The sequence below is a fragment of the Protopterus annectens genome, chromosome 10.part0, assembly GCF_019279795.1.
Source record: "Protopterus annectens isolate FY-2018-M chromosome 10.part0, PAN1.0, whole genome shotgun sequence".
NCBI classification, from domain to species: Eukaryota; Metazoa; Chordata; order Ceratodontiformes; family Protopteridae; genus Protopterus; species Protopterus annectens.
The window spans coordinates 1,359,551,337-1,359,574,653 of NC_056744.1; the positions used below are offsets into that span (position 1 = coordinate 1,359,551,337).

The following is a 23,317-nucleotide window of genomic DNA, read 5'->3' on the forward strand; positions in this document are numbered from 1 at the left end:
TGTGGAATGGTATTTGAATTGCAGTAGTGAGGATGTGTCAGGGGGACCTAGAAGTGACAATATAACAAAAGGGGATAGATTTCTGAAGAAATTTATGAAAATGTCTGGTATGGAAGATGTGAATTCAGTAGTAGGAATTTGGACAGAATTTGCATACTATTTCCAATAATACAATAACTGGGCTAGACTAGACAGAAATTATATTTCATAAGAATGTGCATTTTATTTAAAGCTTTGACACTTATCCAGTAATTAGTTCATATTATATTCCAATAAAAATATAAGATAAACATGCTGGATAATAAAGTAAAAATAAGACACTGGCACTTTTCCACCTACCTCTTAAAAAATAGTGGAATTTATGGAATAGGTAATGGACATTATTTGAGAGTTAATAGGGAAGGTAGAAATATCTTTAGAAGTTATAGCTAGTGACTGGTATAAAATAAAAAATATGTTTTAAAAATATTGTCAAAATAAAAGAGAAAGATATATGGTTAGTAATAGAAATTACTTAGGCTGACAAAGATGGTTAAATTATTCCAGAATAGGGGGAATCTCACAGAACAGAAGAGGATCAAAGTGCAGAACGAGAAAGTAAAGGAGTATTTGGATAATAGGCATTCCTTTAGAAAGGTTGCAGTTAAGCAACTATTTTTTGATAACTCTAGAGCACAAAAACTTTTAGTACAATGACTTAGGCAACAGAAAGTTGAAAGGCTTGTCGCCAGACTTAGGGAACCTATAACAAGAAAAATAACCAGAGATGCTGTAGAGGCTTTAGGTATATTCCAAACATTTTATGGGGATCAAGAAAGAGCAGAAATGTAAATGTTTATGACAAGTTTAGAGGTAGACAAGGTACAATAACTAACAGTTGAGATAGAAGATGAGATAAAAGCAGTGATGTATAATCAGTCTTAAGGAAAGTCTCCATCCAGGATCAGGTGATTTTCTTGTGGAAGTTTGACATCTGGGCCTTGAAAGGGTCCTGGTTATTAGTCTGGCACCAACTAGAAATTTCTTTCCACTTGTATGTATATAAATGTGATTTTCTAGTACCAGTTTGTTACGCTACCTTAATATCTGCTACCTTTCCTCAGAAAAAAGGTACCTAAAAGCTATCAAAAGTCCATCATCAAGGCAGTTAATTGAAGTGATTTCAAGTTAGGGTGTATCAAACAACATTTGTCTTGCGTAAGTAAATCCAATCTACGGGTAGCATGTGGTTGTCTTCTGTGAGTAAATCCAGTCTGTGGGGAGATATGTGTCAATTGCCCTTGACCATTTTCAAATGAGAAGAGAGGCACTGTTACCTGAACTGAAAGGAAATCACCATCACTGTCTTTTAGGTGTCCTTCAGGATCTTTAGAAGAATCCTGGGTACCAGTGGAAAGGATAAAAAGGCACAGAGAAGCATTCCCATTTGTTGGAATGGGAAAGCATCTGTCTTCCAGGCCTGTTTGAGTGGAATTCTGGAGAATTAGTTTATCTGTCTTGTTAAAGGCAGCATGTATGTCTGTTTAAATTTGTAGATAAAGAAATGACTGCAGGGTCTGCTTTAGGAGTAGAAAACAGATCTTTATCAGCCTTTGGTAGTTTGTATAACCTACCAAACCTTTTAGGAGCAGGCTGTTGACTGTTGAGGCATGCTGCAAGCTGTCAAGAAATCATCCTCTAAAGCTAATAAAACAGCAGGAACAGCTCTGGGCTGTGGTGTATCAGTTGAAAGAAATTTCTTTATTTTTTGGAAACTGGTATTTCATTCTAAAATATAAATGTATAGTTCTGGTTAAACTTTCAGACAATGGTAGCAGTTCTGGAGAGAAATCTCAAGAAACACTTTGTTCATGAAGAAGAATCTTCAACTTGATTAGAATTTACTGAAGAAAACACTCTCTCCATTTCCTGCACTTCTGACTGAGAAGTAGTGCCAGAATGAGAGAGAAATCTTTTTCTTTTTCTCTTTGTAATCCATGAAGAAACAGGATTTAAAACACTGTGTATGCAGAAAGTAATACCGAAGGCAATTCTTTAATAAATCAAAAAAACACACAGGGAAAAATTCTTAATTTCTTTTTCTTTTTTTTTTTTTTTCTTGGAGACAACTTGAAAAAAAAAGACTGACCCATCACAGGGGCAGTATCCTTGGAATCTGTCACCTTAGTCCAGCTATGAAGTAAACCTTCACCCATTTGTTTTCCATAGATTGATGAGGGGGTTCTCCCTTTCCAAGAGATGAAATTGTGCAGTCACAGAGGATGTATATAACTTGTGAGTTTTATCAGCTTCCCAAGGAGGTGCATCAGATGGACAAAGAGGGAATGATGAGCTGTCCACGGAACCATGTCTGGCCAAAGCAGAGTCACCCATTGGGGGCTGGGGTAGTGAGGGAGCCATCCTGACACCTGAAGACTCCCAAGAAATTTTCTTTTCCTTGTGGATGGGAGAAGGAATAACATGAGGAGACTGGTAAGTGCTCCATGGATTTGCTGCAAAGGAAGACTGAAAAGGAAGACTGAAAGATGGACAGCAGAGGGTGTTTAAGTCAATAAACCTCCCGACAAAAAAGTAATGATACGGAGGTAAAAAAACAAATAGCAGTCCCCAAAGGCGCAGTGTACTGCCCCTAACACAGTAATTCTACTAACTGTTTAATAAATCAAATTCAAAAACAATTCCATTGATTTTGATATGGTTCCTTTATCTTGGACTTGTAATCATTATCTGTTGAAATGCATTTGTTGACAGACTTGAGTGATGTAATCATTACATGGTGTTATGGATCACAGCTCACAGTTTGAGACTAGTGCACTGACCATCCTTGTCACTGAACTTGTTTTGCAATGCCATGTGTGATTGAGGTTATTGGAATACAGGTTTGTAATAGAGACTCTGCTTCAGACACCTGTTTTTTTTACAGTTTTTCATAAAAAGTAACTACTCCAGGAGATATTTTCAGAATAGAATTCCAAACAGGATACATTTTATTAGTTTCTTCACCTTTGATTGTTCCTCAGCATTATCATCTTCAGTCTGTCTTCATGGGAACTAGCTGTGCATTTACATAACTTATTCCTGCCTGCTTTCCATAACATGCACGCCGTGACTTGTAATCATCTTCATGTTACTGGCAGATAGATAGAATGTGATCAGCAGGGTGTTGTTACTTGAATGCAGGCTTTACGATGCACAGAATCTTTACCAAGCCTCTGTTATTATTTTATCACTGTTGCCATAATGTTGGTGACATTACTAGGAAATTGTGTTTTTAGTAATACAATTTTATGTATAGCTTGCTCAGCATACACATTTGTCTAATCTGCTTTCCTGCTAGGTTGTTTTTATGATTTTATATAACCAGTTTTGAAGAGTTAGCATAATGCTTATCTAGCTTTATAAGGAGTTTTGCACTGTGCATACTAATGGGGCTGGAAGAAGTATATGTGTCATTGTACAGTCCGGTGCAGTCCAAAGATGGACACAGTACACATATGGCCAAGATCTAGACCACATCCTACCATATACTTTATGTGTAGTGATGCAGAGAGCAACACATACTGTGTATGAGTTATAACCACATGAGGTCGCCGACTGCAGTAACACCAGCAGCCAGTACCCAGTCTTAGTGATGGAAGAATGTAGTCAGACAGTGCAGGGCCAAATAGTGCAGTAAACTGCAAATGTATAGCACAGACTGTGTAGTATGTGATACACATGCTTTCAAGTCATTGGATCACAATTGCCAATATAACTCAGTCATTGTCCATATGGGAGTAAATGACATGAGACGTACCTCCCTAGACTGTATGAAGAGAGACATCATAGAGCTGTCGGAATATGTGTCTCAGGCTTGTATGAGCTTAGCATTGAGCAGCATTTTACCTTCTCCAAGGATTATTCCACAGTACAAACAAAAGATGATTGACTTTAATAAGTGGCTTAGTTTCTGGTGTTATTCTAAGGGGATGCAATATTTGTCAGAATGGAAGAAGATGGTCAACAGACCACGCTGCTTTGCTAGGGATGGTCTGCACCTCTCCCCTCTAGGCTTTTGAATATTCGCTAAAACATTGTCTTCCCCCGTAGTGCCTTTTTAGGCAATGCCAAACTGAAAGTACTTCCGACATAACAAATCAAAACCAAGAAAATCTAAAGGTATTACTGCTCAATGCTAGGAGCCTTAACAACAAATCTACTCCCTGGAAGCTTTCTTTACCCTAGATAATGCTGATGTCTGTGTGGTCTCTGAGACATGATTTAAAGCCGCGGACAGCACACCAACAGTGCAGGCTTATAATGCTTTCCACTTAGACTAGCTACTTCACAGGCAAGGGACTAAAGGTAGAGATGTCTGTATTTACATCAAAAATAAATATACTTCAAGGCTGGTCAAACATGACAATGCACTTGAGCTGCTCCATGTTCAAATCACCATAGGTAAAATCCAGTACCACTTCCTTGCAAGCTGTAGGACCCCCTCATGACCCAGGAAGCCCATACCATGTATTTAAACTTATTAGAAACACTAACCATCCAACCCAATAAGCATCTTCATGGGTGACTTTAATTACTCCACTATTAACTGGGAATCCTATACGACATCAAACATACATGCACAGAGATCACTGGATTTTACAGACACAAGCTCCCTAGACCAGATAGTCAGTACACTAGCCAGGGGTGCAACCATACTGGATCTGGTCCTCACTAATCTAGGAGAGTGGTGCACACCCCCTACTGTAATGCCTTTCCTGGTAAGGTCAGACCACAAAATGGTGGTTTGAAGTAAAAAATAAAACCTGGACCCCAAGCTAAACCGGGAGTATTCAGGAACTATTCTAAGGCTAAACTCCTGCTATTAAGTGAGAACCTGGCAAAATTTCAAGCCCCTATAAACCCTGAGAACACTTCTGCCTATGCAGAACTGTTCAAAGAAACCCTGTACAGGCATGTTAATAGCTGCCTAGAAGCAGCTGTACCCACCAGGAAGAAGTACAGACATAACTCAAAAAACAAGCCACCCTGGTGGAATCACAAAATCATTCAGATGTATAACAGGAGGAAGAAAATCATGGCAAAAAATAGGAGGTGTTGCACCCAACAGGATAAAAGCACTTTCATTAAACTAAACAACTCTGAGGACAAATAAAGTCTACCAAAGCCAAATTTGAGGTAAGTTTGGCCTCCCAGGTCAAGGAGAACCACAAAGCATTCTTTAGCTATGTCTGCAAACTCAAAGGCAATACACAATTGTATGCAGAGCTCATTGTAAATGGAGCCACCTGTCCTGAGCCACAAGATACAGCAAACCCCCTGGCTGATAAATTCAACTCCAACTTTTTTCCTCTCTCAGCTCCAATTTTATTCTTCTGTCTCCCTCAACCTTCCCTCAGGAAATATCATCACATATAACTCCCCCCTACTATCACTAGGGAACAGGTCTTTAATGCTCTCTCTAAGACCAAGAACACTGCATCAGTGGGCCCAGACAATATCCTAGGATGCCTTCTGAATAGCATGAAACATGACCTATCAGGTCCTCTGGAATTACTATTTAACTGTAGCCTCCAAGCAGGCTTTGTGCCTCGTGAATGGAGAAAGGAAACAGTCCTCCCTCTGTACAAAGGTGGGCCATCTACAGACCCTGGAAGCTACAGGCCCATAAGTCTCACTAGTCTTATATGTAAAGCCATGGAAAGAATTATCATGGTGATGATAAATAGAGATATAGGAAACCTCCAGACACTGGACCCAACCCAGTTTGGTTTCGTCAAGGGCACATCATGCCTACTCAACCTGGTGGACTTCTTTGAGAAGGTCACCAAAGCAATGGATGAGGGCAAAATCGTTCACACTGCCTACCTTGACCTGGCCAAGGCATATGACACAATACCCGACTCGGGCATTGTTGACAAACTCAAGAGGTTAGGTACAAACCCGTATGTAACCCGGTGGATAGCCAACCGGCTCACAGACAGGACCCAGGAAGTTAGAATTGGGGAGTCCACCTCTACAAAGAGGCCAGTCACAAGTGGAGTCCCTCAGGGATCAATCCTTGGAACGCTCCTTTTTGGCATTTACTTCTCAGAAGTCAAGGCCAATGTCTGTGGTCTCTGGCTACTAAATTTGCAGATGATTGAAAATTAGGAGTTGTCATTGAATCTTACATGACACAAATGTTCTCCAGTAGGGGCTGACACAGACAAACAACTGGTGTCAGAGTCATGGACTAAAACTAAATGCCAAGAAATGCATAATAGCATCCTTTGGGAAGTCATTCAGCCCCAGTACCCATTACATTGACAACACACCCCTTAGAATTGACCCAGTAGTCAGAGACTTAGGGACACACATAGATAGTAACCTAGCCTTTGATCATCATGTGTCTACAGTGGTGAGGAAATCATTCTATGTTGCGCAACTCATAAACAAAGGTATGACATCGAAGTCCAAGGAAGTCATTGTTCCACTATATTCAGCATTCATCAGACCTATCATTGAGCACATTATCCTCTTTGATATGTACCTAACAAGGCATATCCAACAACTAGAATGTCCACAGAGGTTCCTCACTAAAAAAATACAGGGAGTAAGTAATATGTCGTATGCAGACCTCCTTAAGGCCTTATCCCTGTATTCTGTCTCCTACATGCTTTTGAGGGGAGATCTATTCCTGGCATACAGGGCATTGTTAGACCCTACTCTGATGGACCTCCTGCATATCCACAAAACAAACAGTGCCATAATTACCCATTCTAAAGACTTAAACCTTGCCTGTGATATAAATAGGACTTGCTGGAGAAATAGGTATGTATCCCAGAGAGTACCCCAACTAACCCATCTATGGAACAGGCTCCCCATCCATTTGAAGCAGAGGTCCTCCCTAATCCAATTCAAGTGCAAATTGGACAATTGGATGGGAAACTGGAAATTCATCTCTGGCCTGTAAATGGTTAATCTCCCAAGCCCCTGCTTACATGTATCAATGGTATCAGAACTTGTCAGAGATTTGGGATGCATGGCTAGGCTTAAAAAGGCCTTTGTGGTCGTTAGCCTTGTAAACACCTATGAACCTATGCTGCTGTATGGCACACATGACTCAGATGGTGTGAAATCATGTAATGCAACACTAACACAGTGAATTGGTAAACACTCCTAGTCATATATAACATGCATGCCACCCTGTGTATACCAAAGAACACTCTGAGTAATTTCTTCAGCCAGTATGCATGGAGTCCCCAATAACCCTATGCCATCAGTTAATGTTATGTGACATGATATATTGGCAACAAAACTACACTACCTGCAGCACAGGATGCACAACCCTAACAGTTTGTATTTTTGTCAAGAGAACATCCAGGGGCTGACAGAAATTGTGAAGCAAATAGTTTTTAATGTATTGAAAAGTAGTTGTATACAGAAAACTGTTTAAATTATGGGCTGTTATACATTAGATGTTTTCCTCTTTCTTCTCTCACCCTCTGCATAACCCAGCAAAATATAGCTTTGTCATAACCTGTTCTCTGTCTCTCTTGCTACATCCCTCTGCTATTGTTTCTGAGACAGTATAAGGCAGCTGAGGAGGTGATGGAGCACCTGGTAATATGGGGGATGGAAACAGTACAAGAAGGTTTACACTGACCATCAAACCATGAGAGAGATCTTTTTGGTACCTGTGATGTGGGCTGCCCAGTGATAATGACACAGTGGCCATGTCTCTAACAGGTTTTCTTAATCACTGAGAAAGGATGGATAGGGAAATGTGTGTACCTTTCTCACACAGCTCCCACTGAAGCAGAAGTAGTGCTGATGATGTATTAGCATGTTGGGTGAGAATATTCTTGAAAGTGATATTTTTGTCCCACCTGTAGATTGGTGACATCACAAGTCAGTACCTGTTGTAGGTCCCTCAGGACCTTAGGCAAAGCATGTACCTCATCTGCTGTCCCCTTGGATAACCACATACTTAATGTGCAGCTTTTGCAGTGGCTCAATAGCTAGTCCCTTTGTCACATTTATTTATTTATTTTATTTTTTTATTTTACATTTGTTACCGGGATAGTCCGACTGGATACATGTCCTTTTTCAGCGGAGGCCCGGGGAGAAAAGCTCCACAGAGATAACAATATACAATTAGGTTTACAAAATACATACATGTAATGAAGAGACAGATGAGGAGACAAAAGAGAAAAAAAACTCAACAGGCATAACAGTATAGAAGTAGGATTACAAATCCATAGATAAGATGGGGAGACAGATGCTAATTCATATTATTAAATTTTACTTAGGTTAGATGTGAAAAACAATTGGGCAGCTAAGGTCCACTCAGTTATACAAACATACAGTAAAGGAGCATTAGTGTTATTATACTCTTAATACATCATCACAGCCATGGACATGCACATGGACCTGCTAGTTCAGTTGGACTGTCTCCTTCATAGTAGTTGGACAGCTGTCTTCACTGTGACCTCCTCCTCCTGGTGCAGAGTGCCAACAGTTCCTTATATGCCTTTTATTGCTGCTGATAGCAGATGTCCCACTGGCAATTTTAAAGACATAAATACAGAGACACACTAATCTGCAAATACCATAGAGCAGCAGTGTACATTATAGGGCTGTAGAGGAGGGACATATCAGCCATGTCCCTTTCAATGAATGAATGCATAATCAAGTGTTAAAGGTGCCAGAGGAAGTGCAGTCGTGGAACAGCAGGCAGCAGTGTATGTATATCTATTTTGTGTGTGTGTGTGTGTGTGTGTGTGTGTGTGTGTGTGTGTGTGTGTGTGTGACATATAGCTAATATATAGATATATATGTTTATATAGATCTCACACTCATACACATTTTCTGGCCACACCATGCTGTACAGAGCATACCTGGGGTACAGATCTCCACATCTGTGTAGAACACCAAGAAGCCCTGGCCACCTTGATTTGACTATTCATACAGTGACACATGGCACACAAGTCACAATGGCCATTACATGTGTCCTGCAGAACACAGTGAAGACACATCAGCCATACGTTAGTGCATGCATTGCAACATGTTGCCAGTAGTCAACCTGCATGCTATGCATATGTGCGTTACCACAACAAAGTGGTTAGATAAAAGGTCAACTGTGCACAGACTAACATACTTGTGAGTGTGCTGATATATATACAGCATCACCACAGCTGTGCTGCATATGTTTAGATTTCCACCATTGTTTGCTACACATAGTGGCAATGCATGGATATATGACACTGTTGGCAGTAATGTCAAGCATGCTGAATAAGCAGTGGATGGCACTGGTATGACCAACTGTGGCATATTCTTCCTGGTTAAGGCCTCACACAGGCAACACAGCATCAAGACCAGACACAGGTGAGCGTCTGCCATAGAGAGGGAACACAAGGCAAGATGTCCGAGTGTGTGTGTATGTGTTCGTGCAGTGACACACACACACACACACACACACACACACACACACACACACACACACACACACAGAAGAAGCATTTGCAAATGTCTTGGAAGTATTGCCAATGCAGTAATAGATTTCCTTGTTTCTTGCTTGTCTCATTAGAAATGAAAATTCAATTAATATCTTTGAACTACTTATTTTACTGCCTTGTAGTAATGCTGTCACTCTGTCTCCCTTGTTTACTTTCTGTTTTGCCTTTTAATCTCTGTTTTTACATAATTTACTCTTATTTTATCTGATGTGTCTTGAGGTGGTAACAGCAATGTCATGAACTTGCTTGCGCACACATTCTTAGTTTCACACATATCTCTGTTGAGTTGTAATGGAACAGTTTGTTTATTTGTATTCAATAACTAACTATAGAAGCTTGTTAATTAAGAAATGGGAACTTCTTCACCCTTTACTAGCCTTTTAAATTTTGGGACTTTTCTTTTCTCTTTCGTAGATGTGAACAGAAAATGCTGGTGCTTCACCACCAAGGGAATGAATGCTGTAGGACAGAGTGAGATTGTCATACTTTTACAGTGTTTACCAGATGAGAAAACTATCCCCAAAGACATTTTGCTTCACTTTGTGCAGCTTTATCAAGATGCACTGGCAGGTAAGCACATTCTGAAACCGCAAGAGGGACTATGTTTGATACCAGCATGGAGCATTTTTATTAAATTATCATTTTTGACATAGGCAGTCATACATTTATATAAATAAAAACTAACCATTTTTACATATTTTCAGTTGCAAACAACATTATACATCACGTATAATCAGTCCCATTATTGCCAGTAAAACATTACATAGTTCATCAAGTTCTTGCCTTTCCTTAAACCTTATTCCTCCTCCAAAACATTATTCTGCATGCATTGTTCCCACAATTCCCATTTTTACTTTGTAATTTGCTCCTTCTCTTTCATAAAGATCTCAGTTCCAGTTGTTTTATCTCTGTTACTATATTCACTGCTTCTAGTACAGTTGGTTTAGACTTTGATTTCCATTTTCTAGTAATTGCTTTTTTGGCAGCCACCATAATTAAACTCAACAAGGCCTTTCTATGGCTAAGCAATTCTGATTCTTTATCACAGGTCAAAAGAAGCACTTCCTTAGTTACACCAATTTGCTCACCTAGTATTTCCGATAGAGTAGTCTGCTGGGAATTTTTGAAGTCTGCCAACTCATTACACTCCCAAAAAACGTTCCTAATTATCTCTTTCTTTGCCTTCACACCTCCAACATTTGCAGTCTACCTGAGGAAAAATTATTTGGAGTCTGTCTGTCTGGTGTATAAAAATGTCTATGCAAACACTTCCAAGCAATGCTCCTAAAGCTTCAAGACTTTGTTGCATATTTGGGAGACATACATATTACCCCCCCCCCTCCATTGCATCTTTGTGAACTGCTTATCCAGTCTCTATTTCCACGCCTTTCTAGCCTCCTCTGATTGATTTGTACATTTATCATGCAATATTTTATATACCCCACTAATTATCCCTTTTTAGCAGCAGCTTCTGTTCTAGATTCTACTAAAAACTCTGTCAGTGATAGTCTTTCACTGAGGACCCTCCTATTTCTTTCTCTTTGCTTATACTCTTATGTCAATTCTTGATAGGGGAAGGCATTCTTTAGCCTGCAGTCCAAATGAATTATTGGCTTCTTCCCATTCTGTTACCTTTCCCTCTCTCATTATTTTATTTGCACCCAATACCTTGGCTACTTTGCCAGTTTTCTCCAGTAAATTCAAGCCCCCTCATGCCTATTGTCTGTACCCGTGATTACAGTCATTGACAATAAACTTACCTTTGATCAACAGATAAACAATGTAATCAAGAAAACACACTGCAAACTAGGAATGCTCTACCACCATAAAAGTTTTATGAATACAGCCACCAATATGACCTTGTCCACCGCTACCTCCTTCCCTCATTACTATGTGGTGCCCCTGTACTAACAAACCTCCAAAATGCAATTCCTTCATCATCTTAACTACCTTCAACTACCTTTTGCTCACACAATAATATTTAAACTAGAAAACTGCCCTGACTTAAAACCCATTCTCCAAACCTGTATACCAATCACGACTCTTTGTTCCGAAGATCAGCAACTTCTAAGTCTATGTAGACTAAACAAAAACGCCGGTCAGTGCTTATATTCTTACTATAGTGTCAAAATCTGGAATGCCTTACCTTTGGATATTAGAACCATATCAAATCTTAACAATTTCAAATACACACTAAAAAACTTTCTTCTCAACTCATATATCTGCCAATGTACCAAACCACCTAGTACCCTTTTCCACTACCCCTTTCTTTATCCCCAGTCTACTACTAGTACCTTCATCACCAAGTATCTCACATCCTTGCCTACACTAGACCCCTTTTCCTTTTTCTGTCATCCATGCCCAATCTAGATCCCTTTTCTTTCCTTTTCTCCACCACTCTCTTCCTTACTGTCTTCAGTTTTCAGTTTCATCTCCTTTCACCTAATTTCTCCCCTAGCTTCCCTTTTTTCAGTCCTCGCTTTCATTCCCCCTTTTCTCCTTCTTTACCTCTTTTAACTATACGTTATCCTTCTCCATCATTCTCTTACTACACCCCCCCCGTTTCCCCTACTCATTCATCACTGTACCTAAAACACTTTATATTATTTTTTCTTCTTTCCACTCTTTCTTTATCCTCACTTCACCTCTGAACTCCTTACCACAAACTAGATAGCATACTTAATTTTCAATGTGTACTGTAACATATTATACATCAATATTTCTTATGTACAAATACTGCCACACTGCTCTTTCTTGTACCTTCATATTTTCTTACAAAAAACTGTTCAAAGATCTTTACTAATTTGTGTACATGATTGTTGTGACTTTCGGCTTTTCCCAGTTAGGGGCCGCCACAGCGGAACTCCGGTCTGCTAATGATTGGTAGTTGATTTTTACATGCCGAGTTACCAGCCCTGACGCACAACCTTCAACGAAGGTACACCCATTCACGCATGTCTCCATGCAGAAGACGCTCTAGCTGAGAATCAAACCGGACAGCGTCTTACTGTGAGGCAACAACGCTACCGCAGCACCATGATTATACTTATAAATTTCATTATTCTTATTATATTTAATGCATTTTGTATGTCTTATTGTAACATTCTGAATGTTTCTGTCTTTGTAATGGATTTCTTATCCACAGGCCTCCACGGAAAATGGGATATGTTTGCCCACTTGGACTTTCCCAGTTATCAAATGTCGAATAAATAAATCTGCATCCAAAATCCCAGTCTCTTCTTGTTTCTTGAGTTTCCCCCGTTTCATTACCATCCCTTTCCACTTTGAATTATAGCTTTATGCTTCTGATATGTATAGGAGCCTTAACTGTGTAGCTCTGAAATATTCCTTCAAATCCCAAACTGCCTTGTTCTTATGAAAGGATCAACTTATCCCACGACTCTTGACCTCTTCCCTTCCCAGATAAAATCATTCAACTATTTATTAATTGCTATCCACAGCTTCTCCTCTGTTTGATAAAACTGTGCCTGACCTGTATATAAAATGAAAGTGACTAAAACATTTTCAATGCTTGTATCTTGCTATCCATATCCAAAAAACAGAGCTTCCAGTTTATCAGTTTTTGGGGTCTATATTACCATGTCGAACGACATGTTCACCGAACATGTCTTAATCGACACGGAAATATCGACCTGTTAAAATCCCGAATGGCTGCTTCAGTGAATTTTTTCCCAGGGGAAAAAAAATCACTTGGCCATCTTCAGGGATTTGCCCTTTTCCACACTGTAGTGTGATCTCGGATTTGGTATATTTAGTTAGGGGGTTGTGGGGGGCATAGCCCCCCCCACACACACACTTTATAGGGTTTGAAAGTTTTTAATTTGTGTATGGCTGAGAGATTTTTTTTCCCCTGGAAAAAAATTCGCTGATGCAGCTGTTTGGGATTTTAACAGGTCGATATTTCCATGTCAGTTAAGATGTGTTCAACGAACATGTCTTTCGACATGGTAATATAGACCCGTTTTTTTGTATTATCTTTTGTTTAATTTCATCCCACATATCCTTAGCTGCCATAACAGAAACCTTTTTATCCCATACTCCTAAGTACTTCATTTTATCATGTCCCTATAAGTATTGAGTATTGTTAAATCAATTTATGTGTGGGCACATAGGTTAGAGCTATTGCCTTTGTTTTATCTTAATTAATTTTGCTTCCCAAAAATAGTTAACTTTCTCAGAATGTTCCACAATGTTTTATGCTAGTTGCGACAATGAGAATTTGATTTATTTAGCAACCTGTACACACTGTGTCACATTTTATGTGGGAATCACCTCTAGAAAATTAAAGGATAGAATATATAACCACATTTATGATATAAACAGACAAGATCTACGGAATGCTCTGGCTAAGCACATTGCTGAGCATGCTAACCATAGCTTTAGGTTTAGAATACTACAGTTAGTGAATAAAACTGTTAGAGGGGGCAATAATATGAACTTTTTGGAATATGTTGAGTTCTCATGGATTTTTAAGTTAAGAGCTCATATTGAACCAGGATTGAACCAACATATTAGTATTAAGCCGATATTGGAGGCTCGTAAATATTAGATATTGAATACTAATTTGGTTAGTTAATATATATCTTTTAGTTTGATGGTTAAATTATCTATCTAGTAAACATTTATTATTGATGATATAATGTAGTATATTCATTGTTGCTGCTATGAAACTAGACTTTATGATTTTGATTTATATATGCTTCAGACATATATATTTGAAATATAGATGTTAAGTTGTCTATCTCGCCTTCATTCTTGCTGGATGGGTTCGGAGCTGGCCTCGGCTCTGACTCGGCCACTCTAAAAGCTCGAGAGTTGGTTCCACCGGCTCGAGGCTCCCCTTATATCCCACAATGCTAGGCATGAGTTACCTCAGATCTCGTTTACCGCTACAGCTATCGAGACGTGTTGCTTCACCGGCTTCAGGTTAGTGTAGGAACTAGTTTTAAAAGTTGAGTTTAAACCCTTAATTTAGTTTTCCTTACAGTTTCCCCTTACCTTTAAGGTCTTTTATCCCTTTAATCTAGTTTTTCTTTAATTTTTTTTACCTAAGAACTTATAGTTCTTCCCTTAGGCCTTCGGGTCCTCCTATTCCCTTGGAGTATGTGTGTTTTTGTAGGGAATTTATACATTAAACTACTAAATTCTTAGTTTAATTTCTGTTTTTAGTTTTTTAAGTGTAATCGGTGTGCTTGTGTTTGTGTGTGGTTACACTTGTTCCTTGTCATGTCAAGATTGAAGGTCTCAGGCTTCAAGAAGTGTGACTCGTGCTGTCAGAAAATGTCTCTGACAGACGGTTACACTTCTTGTGTGTACTGCCTGGGACCTTTACACCTGCAGGACTCTTGTGCTGTTTGCCATGGCTACAGCCCCAGAGTCCTGCAGGAAAGAAAAATAAACTTATTTTAAGAGGTTTACTTAAGCCTGAGGGTTCCCTTACTGTTCCTTGGAAAACCCTCCAAGGCTTCTAGGTCTCGGCTCCAGCATCTGAGCCGAGACCTAAGGCTTCAAACCTCCGTCTACATCGGCTCCGGCTGGAGCCGATGAGTCTCAGACTGTAGTTTCTGTGGTTTCCTCGGCTCGCTGGGCGAGGTATTGAAATTCCTTTGTCGGTTCCGATTAGACCCTCGGAACCGACATCTAGAAAGAGGTCCAGGTCACCGTCCCTTGGCTCCGTTCATTCGGCTCCAGCATCTCCCTTGCTGTCTGAACGGAGCCATAGATCTCACTCCTCTAGGTCATCGAGGCTTTCGGACCATGACCTTCAGAGGGTAGTGAGTCGACTTCTAAGTCCGAGGCACTGGCCCAAATGCTTCAGAGCCCGACTCATCAGTCGATGCCTGACCCTGTCCCCATTATGTTCCTCCTCCGACTCCGTTGAGCTCGGAGCCGAGGCGTGGAACCGAGACTGTGGTAGTGTCGGAGCCGATACAGATGTCTTCGCTCCATCGCCAGCTCCGATTTCTTCCTTAGAAGAATCTCGGCGGACTTCCCTCGTCGGCTCCGAGGGGTGAGTGGCATCGGACCCTTGTCCGACCCGCTCTCCTCTCGGAGCTTCGGCGCTGGTGAGTTTGGCTCCGACATCGGCCTCGGAGCCATCACTGTCGGTGCCGAGGGAGGTTTTAACTTTCGGGCGGGGACCTCTGGCTCTGCCTGACAGGGGTGCGTTTGAGGTCATGCGGAGTGTGTTGGAACCTGGTTCAACTCCAGTCGGTTCCGGCCCTTCCCTCTTCCGGTGCCTCAGGTCAAGTCGACTCACTCCCTCATTCCAGACCGCAGAGAGCCAGCTCCTCAGGAATCCCCTGTGGGATCTCATCCTCTTCGAGGCCTCTCCTGATTTGGCAGAAGAGCCCCCTTGGAAGAGAAAGTGTAAGAGGAAACACATAGACTCACCTGAGTCCGTCACCTCTGACACAGATTTAGAGGATTCGAGGTTCCCCGTTCCCCTTCTGAAGATGTCTCATTTGCAGACATTCTAGAAATCCTCAAGCAGAGGGGAAATTGGCCAGCCCTCAACCCTTCGGAGGATGAATCTGTGTACCTTGAGGCGTTTGGCTCTCGCCCTTCCACCTCCTGGGTGTCTCCCCTTGACCCCTCATGCAGGTGGTAGCAAAAAAGGCATGGACGGCTCCTGATTCAGTGGACCCCACTCCCAGGAGACCCTCAAAATTTATCACGGCACCAACAGATAAACAATTTCTGACAAAAGGAGTTTCTGTGGATGCTATGGTGGTTGCTGCTGCCACTAAGAAGGAACTAGCTGATCCTTCAGTGCCTGTCCATCCACCTAACAAGGAATCTAGGTCTATGGACAGGTACGGGAAGTGGATGTTCTCATCAGCGACCTTTGCTATGCGTTCGCTGAATTACCTATGCCATTTTACTCGTCTTCAAAGGGACTTGATCAAAGAAGCGAGTGACATGTTGAAGGATCCTACGGCTGCGGGTTTTCAGGACAAGATGAACACTCAGCTGGCTACCCTGAACTCCATAGCTAACTCCTCCATGCGCCTCCTCTCTTATGCGGCTCATGGAGCGAGCAGCGCAGGGACAGGTGTGGCCTTACGCAGGCATGCCTGGATGCGGCTATGCAACTGCGGACCCCTTTAAAACGCGTCATTCACTAATTCCCGTTTGATGGATCATCTCTTTTGGTCCTCAAGTGAAAGAAACCTTGACTAGGTGCGAGACAGATGGCAAGACTCTTTCTGCCGTCAGTCCGTTTCTCCACTCCTTCTAGGCCTTACCCCAAAGGCCAGAAAAGTGGAAAAATGTGGTTCCAAAACAATCTCAAGGGACTTCGCCTGGCGACAGAGTCGGTTCCCGCCAGAGGCAGAGGGGTAACAACAATGGTAGACGCCGCCTAGAGGCAGGGGGTCCGCAGAACCAGGGCAATCGAGAAACCTTCTCTGATAAGCCCTTTCAGCATCCCTGAGGTGTTGCCCGACTGCCCACCGGAGGCAGTCGGGGAAGATTGTCTCTGTACCCAGAAGCCTGGCTATCCCTGACTCAAGACAAATGGGTACAGTCCATCATTTCGAAGGCTATTCCATTCCCTTTCGCATTCCAAACCAATCAAAAATCCCCTTCCAGATGTTCCACCGCTCAAAGGGATCTTGCAGCTTTGGAAATTTCAAAGCTGCTTGCAAAAGAGCAATTCAGCCAGTTCCAGCAGACCAGCAAGGATCCGGAATCTACTCCAGGTTCTTTTAGTTCCAAAGAAAACAGGGGACTGGAGACCAATTTTGGATCTCAGTATCTTGAACAAGTCAGTCAAGAAAACAAGATTTCGCATGGTCACGCTGCAGTCCATCGTTCGCCTATTGGGAAAGGGAAACTGGATGTGCTGTATAGACCTTCAGGATGCGTACTATCACATAAAATGAACAGACGCTCCAGAAGATTTCTCCGCTTCAGGCTGGGAACCAGTCATTTTCAATTCAGGGCCCTGCCCTTTGGTCTCACCACTGCCCCGGTGTTTACCAAATGCATGGCAGTGGTAGCTTCTCACCTGAGACGCCAAGGATTCCAGGTGTTTCCATATTTGGACGACTGGCTCCTCACAGCTCCCACCAAGCATCTTCTTCTAATGGCCAGGGACTACACCTTCGCATTTGTCAAAATTTAGGCATTTCAATAAATTGCAAAAAGTCTGTTTTGTCGCCTTGTCGTACTATTACCTTCATAGGCTTAAATCTAGACACAGTCAACATGTCTCTTGAGACTAACAGATCAGAGAATAACAGACATACACAAACTGGTCTCGCTCCTCTTCAGCAGCAACAGAATCAAAGCCAGGTTAGTTCTGAAAGTGTTGGGGATTATGGCTGCCATACCTCTGCTTCCATTAGCCAGATTCCACATGAGAATCCTTCAATGGATGCTCTTCACGCAATGGTCATACCAGCAACTTCCGATGTCCCACACGATTATGATTACGCAAACATGCAGAAATCATCTTCTGTGGTGGATGTCTTCCTCAGCTCTTATTGGGAAGCCCCTTTGTTCCTTCCCCTCGGGTTGCTACTCTGACAACGGACGCCTCCCTGAGGGGGGGGGGGGGGGGCATTATCAGGGCAGAACTGTCCAGGGCACATGGCAACCAGACGAATGCCACTTGCACATAAATGTTCTAGAGATGAGAGCAGTGCTGTTAGTGTTGCAAGCCCTTCGAGACTCTCTTCCCTTGGGAGCGATAGCAATCCAGACGGACAATATGTCTGTAGTGTGGTATATCAACAAACAAGGCGGAACCAGGTTCTACCCCTGTGTCGAGAAGCACTCAGACTGTGGCAATGGGCGATTTCTTCTCAGCGGTTTCTGATAGCAACGCACATCCCCGGGAAGTCCAATCAAATCGGACAAGTTGAGCAGAGCTATCCTCATGCCTCACGAGTGGTCTCTGAAAGACTCTGTTGTGAGAGAAATATTTCTCAAGTGGGGTCAGCCTTGCTGCGACCTTTGCTACTCCCCAAAACAGCAAGTGCAGAGATTATTTCACCCTATTCCTTTACCAGGCCAACCCAGCAGAGGCGGCTCTAGTCCAAGTTTGGCCCGGGGACTTCTGTATGCATTTCCTCCTTCCCACGAATCTCTCAAGTGATACAGAAAGCTATCGCTCAGAAGGCCTCGTTTATCCTCATTGCTCCTTACTGGCCTCGACAAGTTTGGTTCCCCTTTCTTCATCATTTTCTGTTGGAGCGACCTTGGCATCTGGACCTAGTTCCAGATCTTTTGATCCATCAGTCGGGTCAGTTTCATCGCTCCCTTCCCTCTCTGAACCTCACTGCTTGGTTCCTCCAGTTCCAACCTTAGCCAGGCTTCCTCAAATATCTCACTCTGTCCAAGATATTTTGATAGCTTCCCATAAATCTTCCACTCGAAAGATTTATTTGAGTAAGTGGAAACGTTTCGCCTATTGGGCTCAAGGAAGGGACATAGATCCTTTCACTGCTTCCATCCAAATGGTCCTTGATTTCCTAGCTGAACTCTTCCATGCAGGTTCATCTCCTTCTACTCTTAAAGTTCAACTGGCAGCTATTTCTAACTTTCATGTGGGCTTTTCAGAGTCTGCCATAATGTCTCACAAGCTTTGCAAAGCCTTTTTGAAAGGAGTTTTTCTACTCAGACCTCCTATAAGAAATCCTCCTCCTCCTTGGGACCTAAATTTAGTTCTTAGTTCTTTGATTCTTCCCCCCTTTGAACCTGCAGCCTCCTGTTCTTTAAAATTGCTATCATGGAAGACTCTCTTTCTGGTAGCTATTACTTCAGCTAGAAGAGTTTCAGAACTTCATGCACTCAGCTGTCGACCTCCTTATCTCTTGTTCCATAAGGACAGGGTATCTTTACGAACCAACCCGTCCTTTTTACCTAAAATAGCCTCAAGGCCTAACCTTAATCAAAGCATTGATCTCCTGTGTTTTTCCAGAATATTCTAATAGGTCTGAACAAAATTGGACTGGCTAGATGTTCATCGTCAGTTAAGGTAGTATTTGGATAGAACCAAACAATTCAGAAAATCTGACCAGCTGTTTGTCTCCTATGCAGAAGGCAGAACGGGACTTTCAGTTTCAAAGGTATCATTATCTAGATGGCTAACATCTCTGATTTCCCTTGTTTATGAAATTAGACACCAAAGCTGCCTAACAAACCTAAAGCCCATTCCACCAGAGCTTTGGCTACTTCTATAGCCTTCCAAGACGGACTGCCTATTGACACCATTTGTGCAGCTGCTACTTGAGCTACTCCTCACACTTTCATTTCTCATTATAAGTTGGATTTAGCTTCTAGGCATAGAGCTAACTTTGGTTCCACTGTTCTCAAGACTCTGTTCCGCTAGGCCACCCGGGACAAGGTGCTAGGACGCGGTCCCATCCAGCAAGAATGAAGGCTAGATAGACAACCTAACATATAGAAGTTATGTTCTTACCATAACGCTCCATGTTAGTTGTCTTCTTCCTTCTTTAAGGCCCCACCCTCCTTCCCCCTGGCCTGGACAGACCTAGAGGAGTTTTGATTGTGACCTCTCTTTCTACCACCTCTTACTTTAGGTATATGCTACTGTCCATATTTTCCTGATCAGGATGTACGCCGCCCTTCTCTCCCTGCTTTATAGAGGTGGACTTTGTTTATAGTTATTCTGTACTATTATAAGCTGGGCCTAGCTTACAAACGAGATCTGAGGTAACTCACGCCTAGCATTGTGGGATATAAGGGGAGCCTCGAGCCGGTGGAACCAACTCTCGAGCTTTTAGAGTGGCCGAGTCGGAGCCGAGGTCGGCTCCGAACCCATCCAGCAAGAAGAAGGCGAGAAAAAGACAACTAACATGGAACGTTATGGTAAGAACATAACTTCTATTTATGCTTCTTTTATTCACTGTCAGTATCATGTTTTAATTGTGAGCATAATAGTTTGTTAAATTAATATATATTCATTATTGCCATTAGTTACTGCACTATATGAGTTTTATTGCTTTAAGGTTTTAATGGTTTTTATTGATTAATCATCATAATTATTCAATTATGTATCATTGAGTTTAGTATTTAGGTGTGGAGATTTGATATTTGTAGTAAGATCTGAAGAAGCGTGCTAGGTTTTGCATGTGAAAGCGCTTATTTTAACAAATAAACATTGGATTGTTTATTGTTCGTGGTGGTCGTGTTCAGATGTTCTTCATCCCACATTGCTGCAGTCCTAACACTTGGGTAGTCCGCTGTCCCAGTCGGCCCGAATACCAAAGTATATGGCTGACGTCGGTCAAGGCGCATTAGTCTGACGTCAGGACGTCAGGGTACAAATGCGCATGACCGACGTCATATCCTCAGTCTTTTTTGCCGCATGGTCCGATGCAGAAGCAGTTTTCCGAGTGCAGGTTGGCGTTCTGAAATTTTCTGAAGTCGGAGTTTCAGACCGAATCAAAGTTGGCTAAGTACCCGTTGAATATTTTGTTTTTTCTTGCCTCATTATTTAACCGGATGTCAGAAAAAGTGAATAACTGTATTTCTTGTGGGAAACAGATACCTCATAGGGATTACCATACCTTGTGTATACCTTGCTTAGGGCCTGAGCACGACGTTGTTGGATGTCGCTCTTGTGCTAGATTTAACAAGCGCACTATAAAGAGAAGATTAGACTGAGCCAGGTTAGTTTTGGGAAGCGTTGTAATTATAAAATGCCGCCGGATGCTCGACGGCCTGGCGATCAAAAGCGCAAGGACAAAGCAAAGCCTAGGTTGGAAGAACCGTCAGTCCCGGACGTCGGTTCTTTAGAAGGCTCGGTGGAGCCGGAGGTTCTGCAAGAAGTTTCTTTGGAGTCTCAGGGGGAGACTTTATTGTTACAAGATGTGTCCTCTCAGGAGGTAGGCCAGGCTGAAGGGGCTTCTCAGGTGGCTGTTCTCCCCTCCCTTCCTAAGGTGGTTAGGCCCTCCCCTTCTGTTTCCAAGGCTTCTTTGAGGGGCAGGCCAGGTTTAACTTCAGTGGGTGTCTCTCCTAGTTCTTCAGGATCTTTGCCTAAGAAACATATGCTTAAAATGGCAGAAGATTTGATTACTATGATTAGGGGTTCTATGCCCTTCTGATAAGAGGCCTAGGGTGGAACCTGAGCTTGAGAGTTTTGAGCAGTGTTCGGAGGCTTCTGAGTCTTCGGCTGAAGACTTACAGGAGTTTCCTCCTTATTCTGATTCTGATGTGGATGATTCTACTCCTTCTTCTCCTCCTGAGGATTTTTCTTTTTCAGAGACTCTTCATTCCATGAGGGAACATTTTAAATGGGAAGGACAAGATTTCTCTGATTCCAGGAAGAGGCTTAGGGAATTTTTGTTTTACCCCAGCATAGGCCTTTAGCTATACCTCCTGTTCTGGATGTGGTGGAAGATGTTTTGCAGAGGCTTCCCTGAACCCTGATTCTTTGCCTCCTGCCCCAGTTAAACCGACAGGTATTATAGGGTGCCTGAAGCTCATAAGTATCTTTTTAAGAGTCCTAGGGCAGACCCAGAAACTGTTTCTCAGGGGCCTAAAGGTGTTAAGGCTTCTGTTGTTAAAAATCCTGTTCCTCCTGATAAAGAGGCAAGGGCTTTGGATAGATGGGGAAAGAAAGTGTATACTTCTTCCACTTTAGCCATGAGGGCTTTGAATTGCCAGTTCCACATGTTAAAATATCAAAATTATCTCCTTTCGCAATTGCAGTCTAAGGTGGATGCTCTGGCGGAAGGTATTGAGTGTAAAGAGTTGCAGGATTTAGTTCATGTGTCTGAACAGGTGGGTAAGCATTCCTTGCAATGTGGTTTTGATGCTGTGCAGGCCTCTTCGAGGGTGGCTGCCACTGGTTCTGTTCTTCGCAGGCACGCCTGGCTGAGGGATCAGAATTTAGCTGAGCATGTTAAGACAAGGATTTTGGATGTCCGCTACAGTCTGATCTGTTGTTTGGATGCACTGTGGAAGCTGTTTTAAAGAAAATGGAGGACAAGGCTAAGTCTATGCAGACTGTTAAAGATTTTTGCAGGTTCAGCCCCGAAGTTTAGTAGAAATTGGCCTACTAAGGGATGGACATATCCTTCTTATGATTCCCAGTCTAGGGGTAGGTCTAGACGTGGTAGGGCAGAGCTCAAGGTTCTTATAGGCGTAGAACAGGGAGTTCACCTGCTCAATCTTCTGGTGAGGGCAGGGGTCAGCCCTTTGCGTAAACAGACCCAATGACCTGCCTTTTCAGCTGCCAGTGCTTTCTCGTCTGGCAGCACCTTGGGAGGAAGGCTGGCACTTTTCAAAGGAAATTGGAGTTTAATTACCCAGGACAGATGGGTATTGGATATCATTCACCACGGTTACAGGTTTTATTTCCATACCTTGCCTCCTTTCAAAGGCATGCCAGACATTCCTCCTCTACAAAGAAAAGAGGCTCACAAGCAAATTTCTCTGTTACTCCAAATAGGGGCCATTCAGGCGGTTCCTGTGCCAGGAAGGGGCCTAGGATTCTATTCAAGGCTGTTCCTTGTTCCAAAGAAGGAAAACAAATGGAGGCCTATACTGGACTTGTCTACTCTAAATACCTTTCTCATTGTGCCAAAGTTCAAAATGCTGACATTACAGCAACTCCTTCCCATGCTGGGCAAGGGGTCTTGGCTGGTCACTCTGGACCTCAAGGAGGCATACCTGCATGTCCCAATCAGACAAAGCTGCAGAAGATACCTCAGATTTCTTGCAGGGACAGAGCACTATCAATTCTCAGCATTGCCGTTTGGCTTATCTACTGCGCCCAGAGTGTTCACGAAATGCCTGGCATCAGTAGTGGCACACTGCAGACT

The 23,317-nt window shown here is 42.3% G+C and overlaps 1 protein-coding gene across 1 annotated transcript in view; it reads left to right on the plus strand.

The window, feature by feature from the left end:
* Positions 1–23,317, plus strand: part of ZFYVE9 (zinc finger FYVE-type containing 9) — a 1,427,803-nt gene that overhangs the window by 739,035 nt on the left and 665,451 nt on the right. The window contains exon 9 of the mRNA XM_044086014.1: positions 9,912–10,067. Coding sequence (XP_043941949.1) covers positions 9,912–10,067 — 156 coding nt within the window. The remainder of the gene's footprint in view (positions 1–9,911; positions 10,068–23,317) is intronic.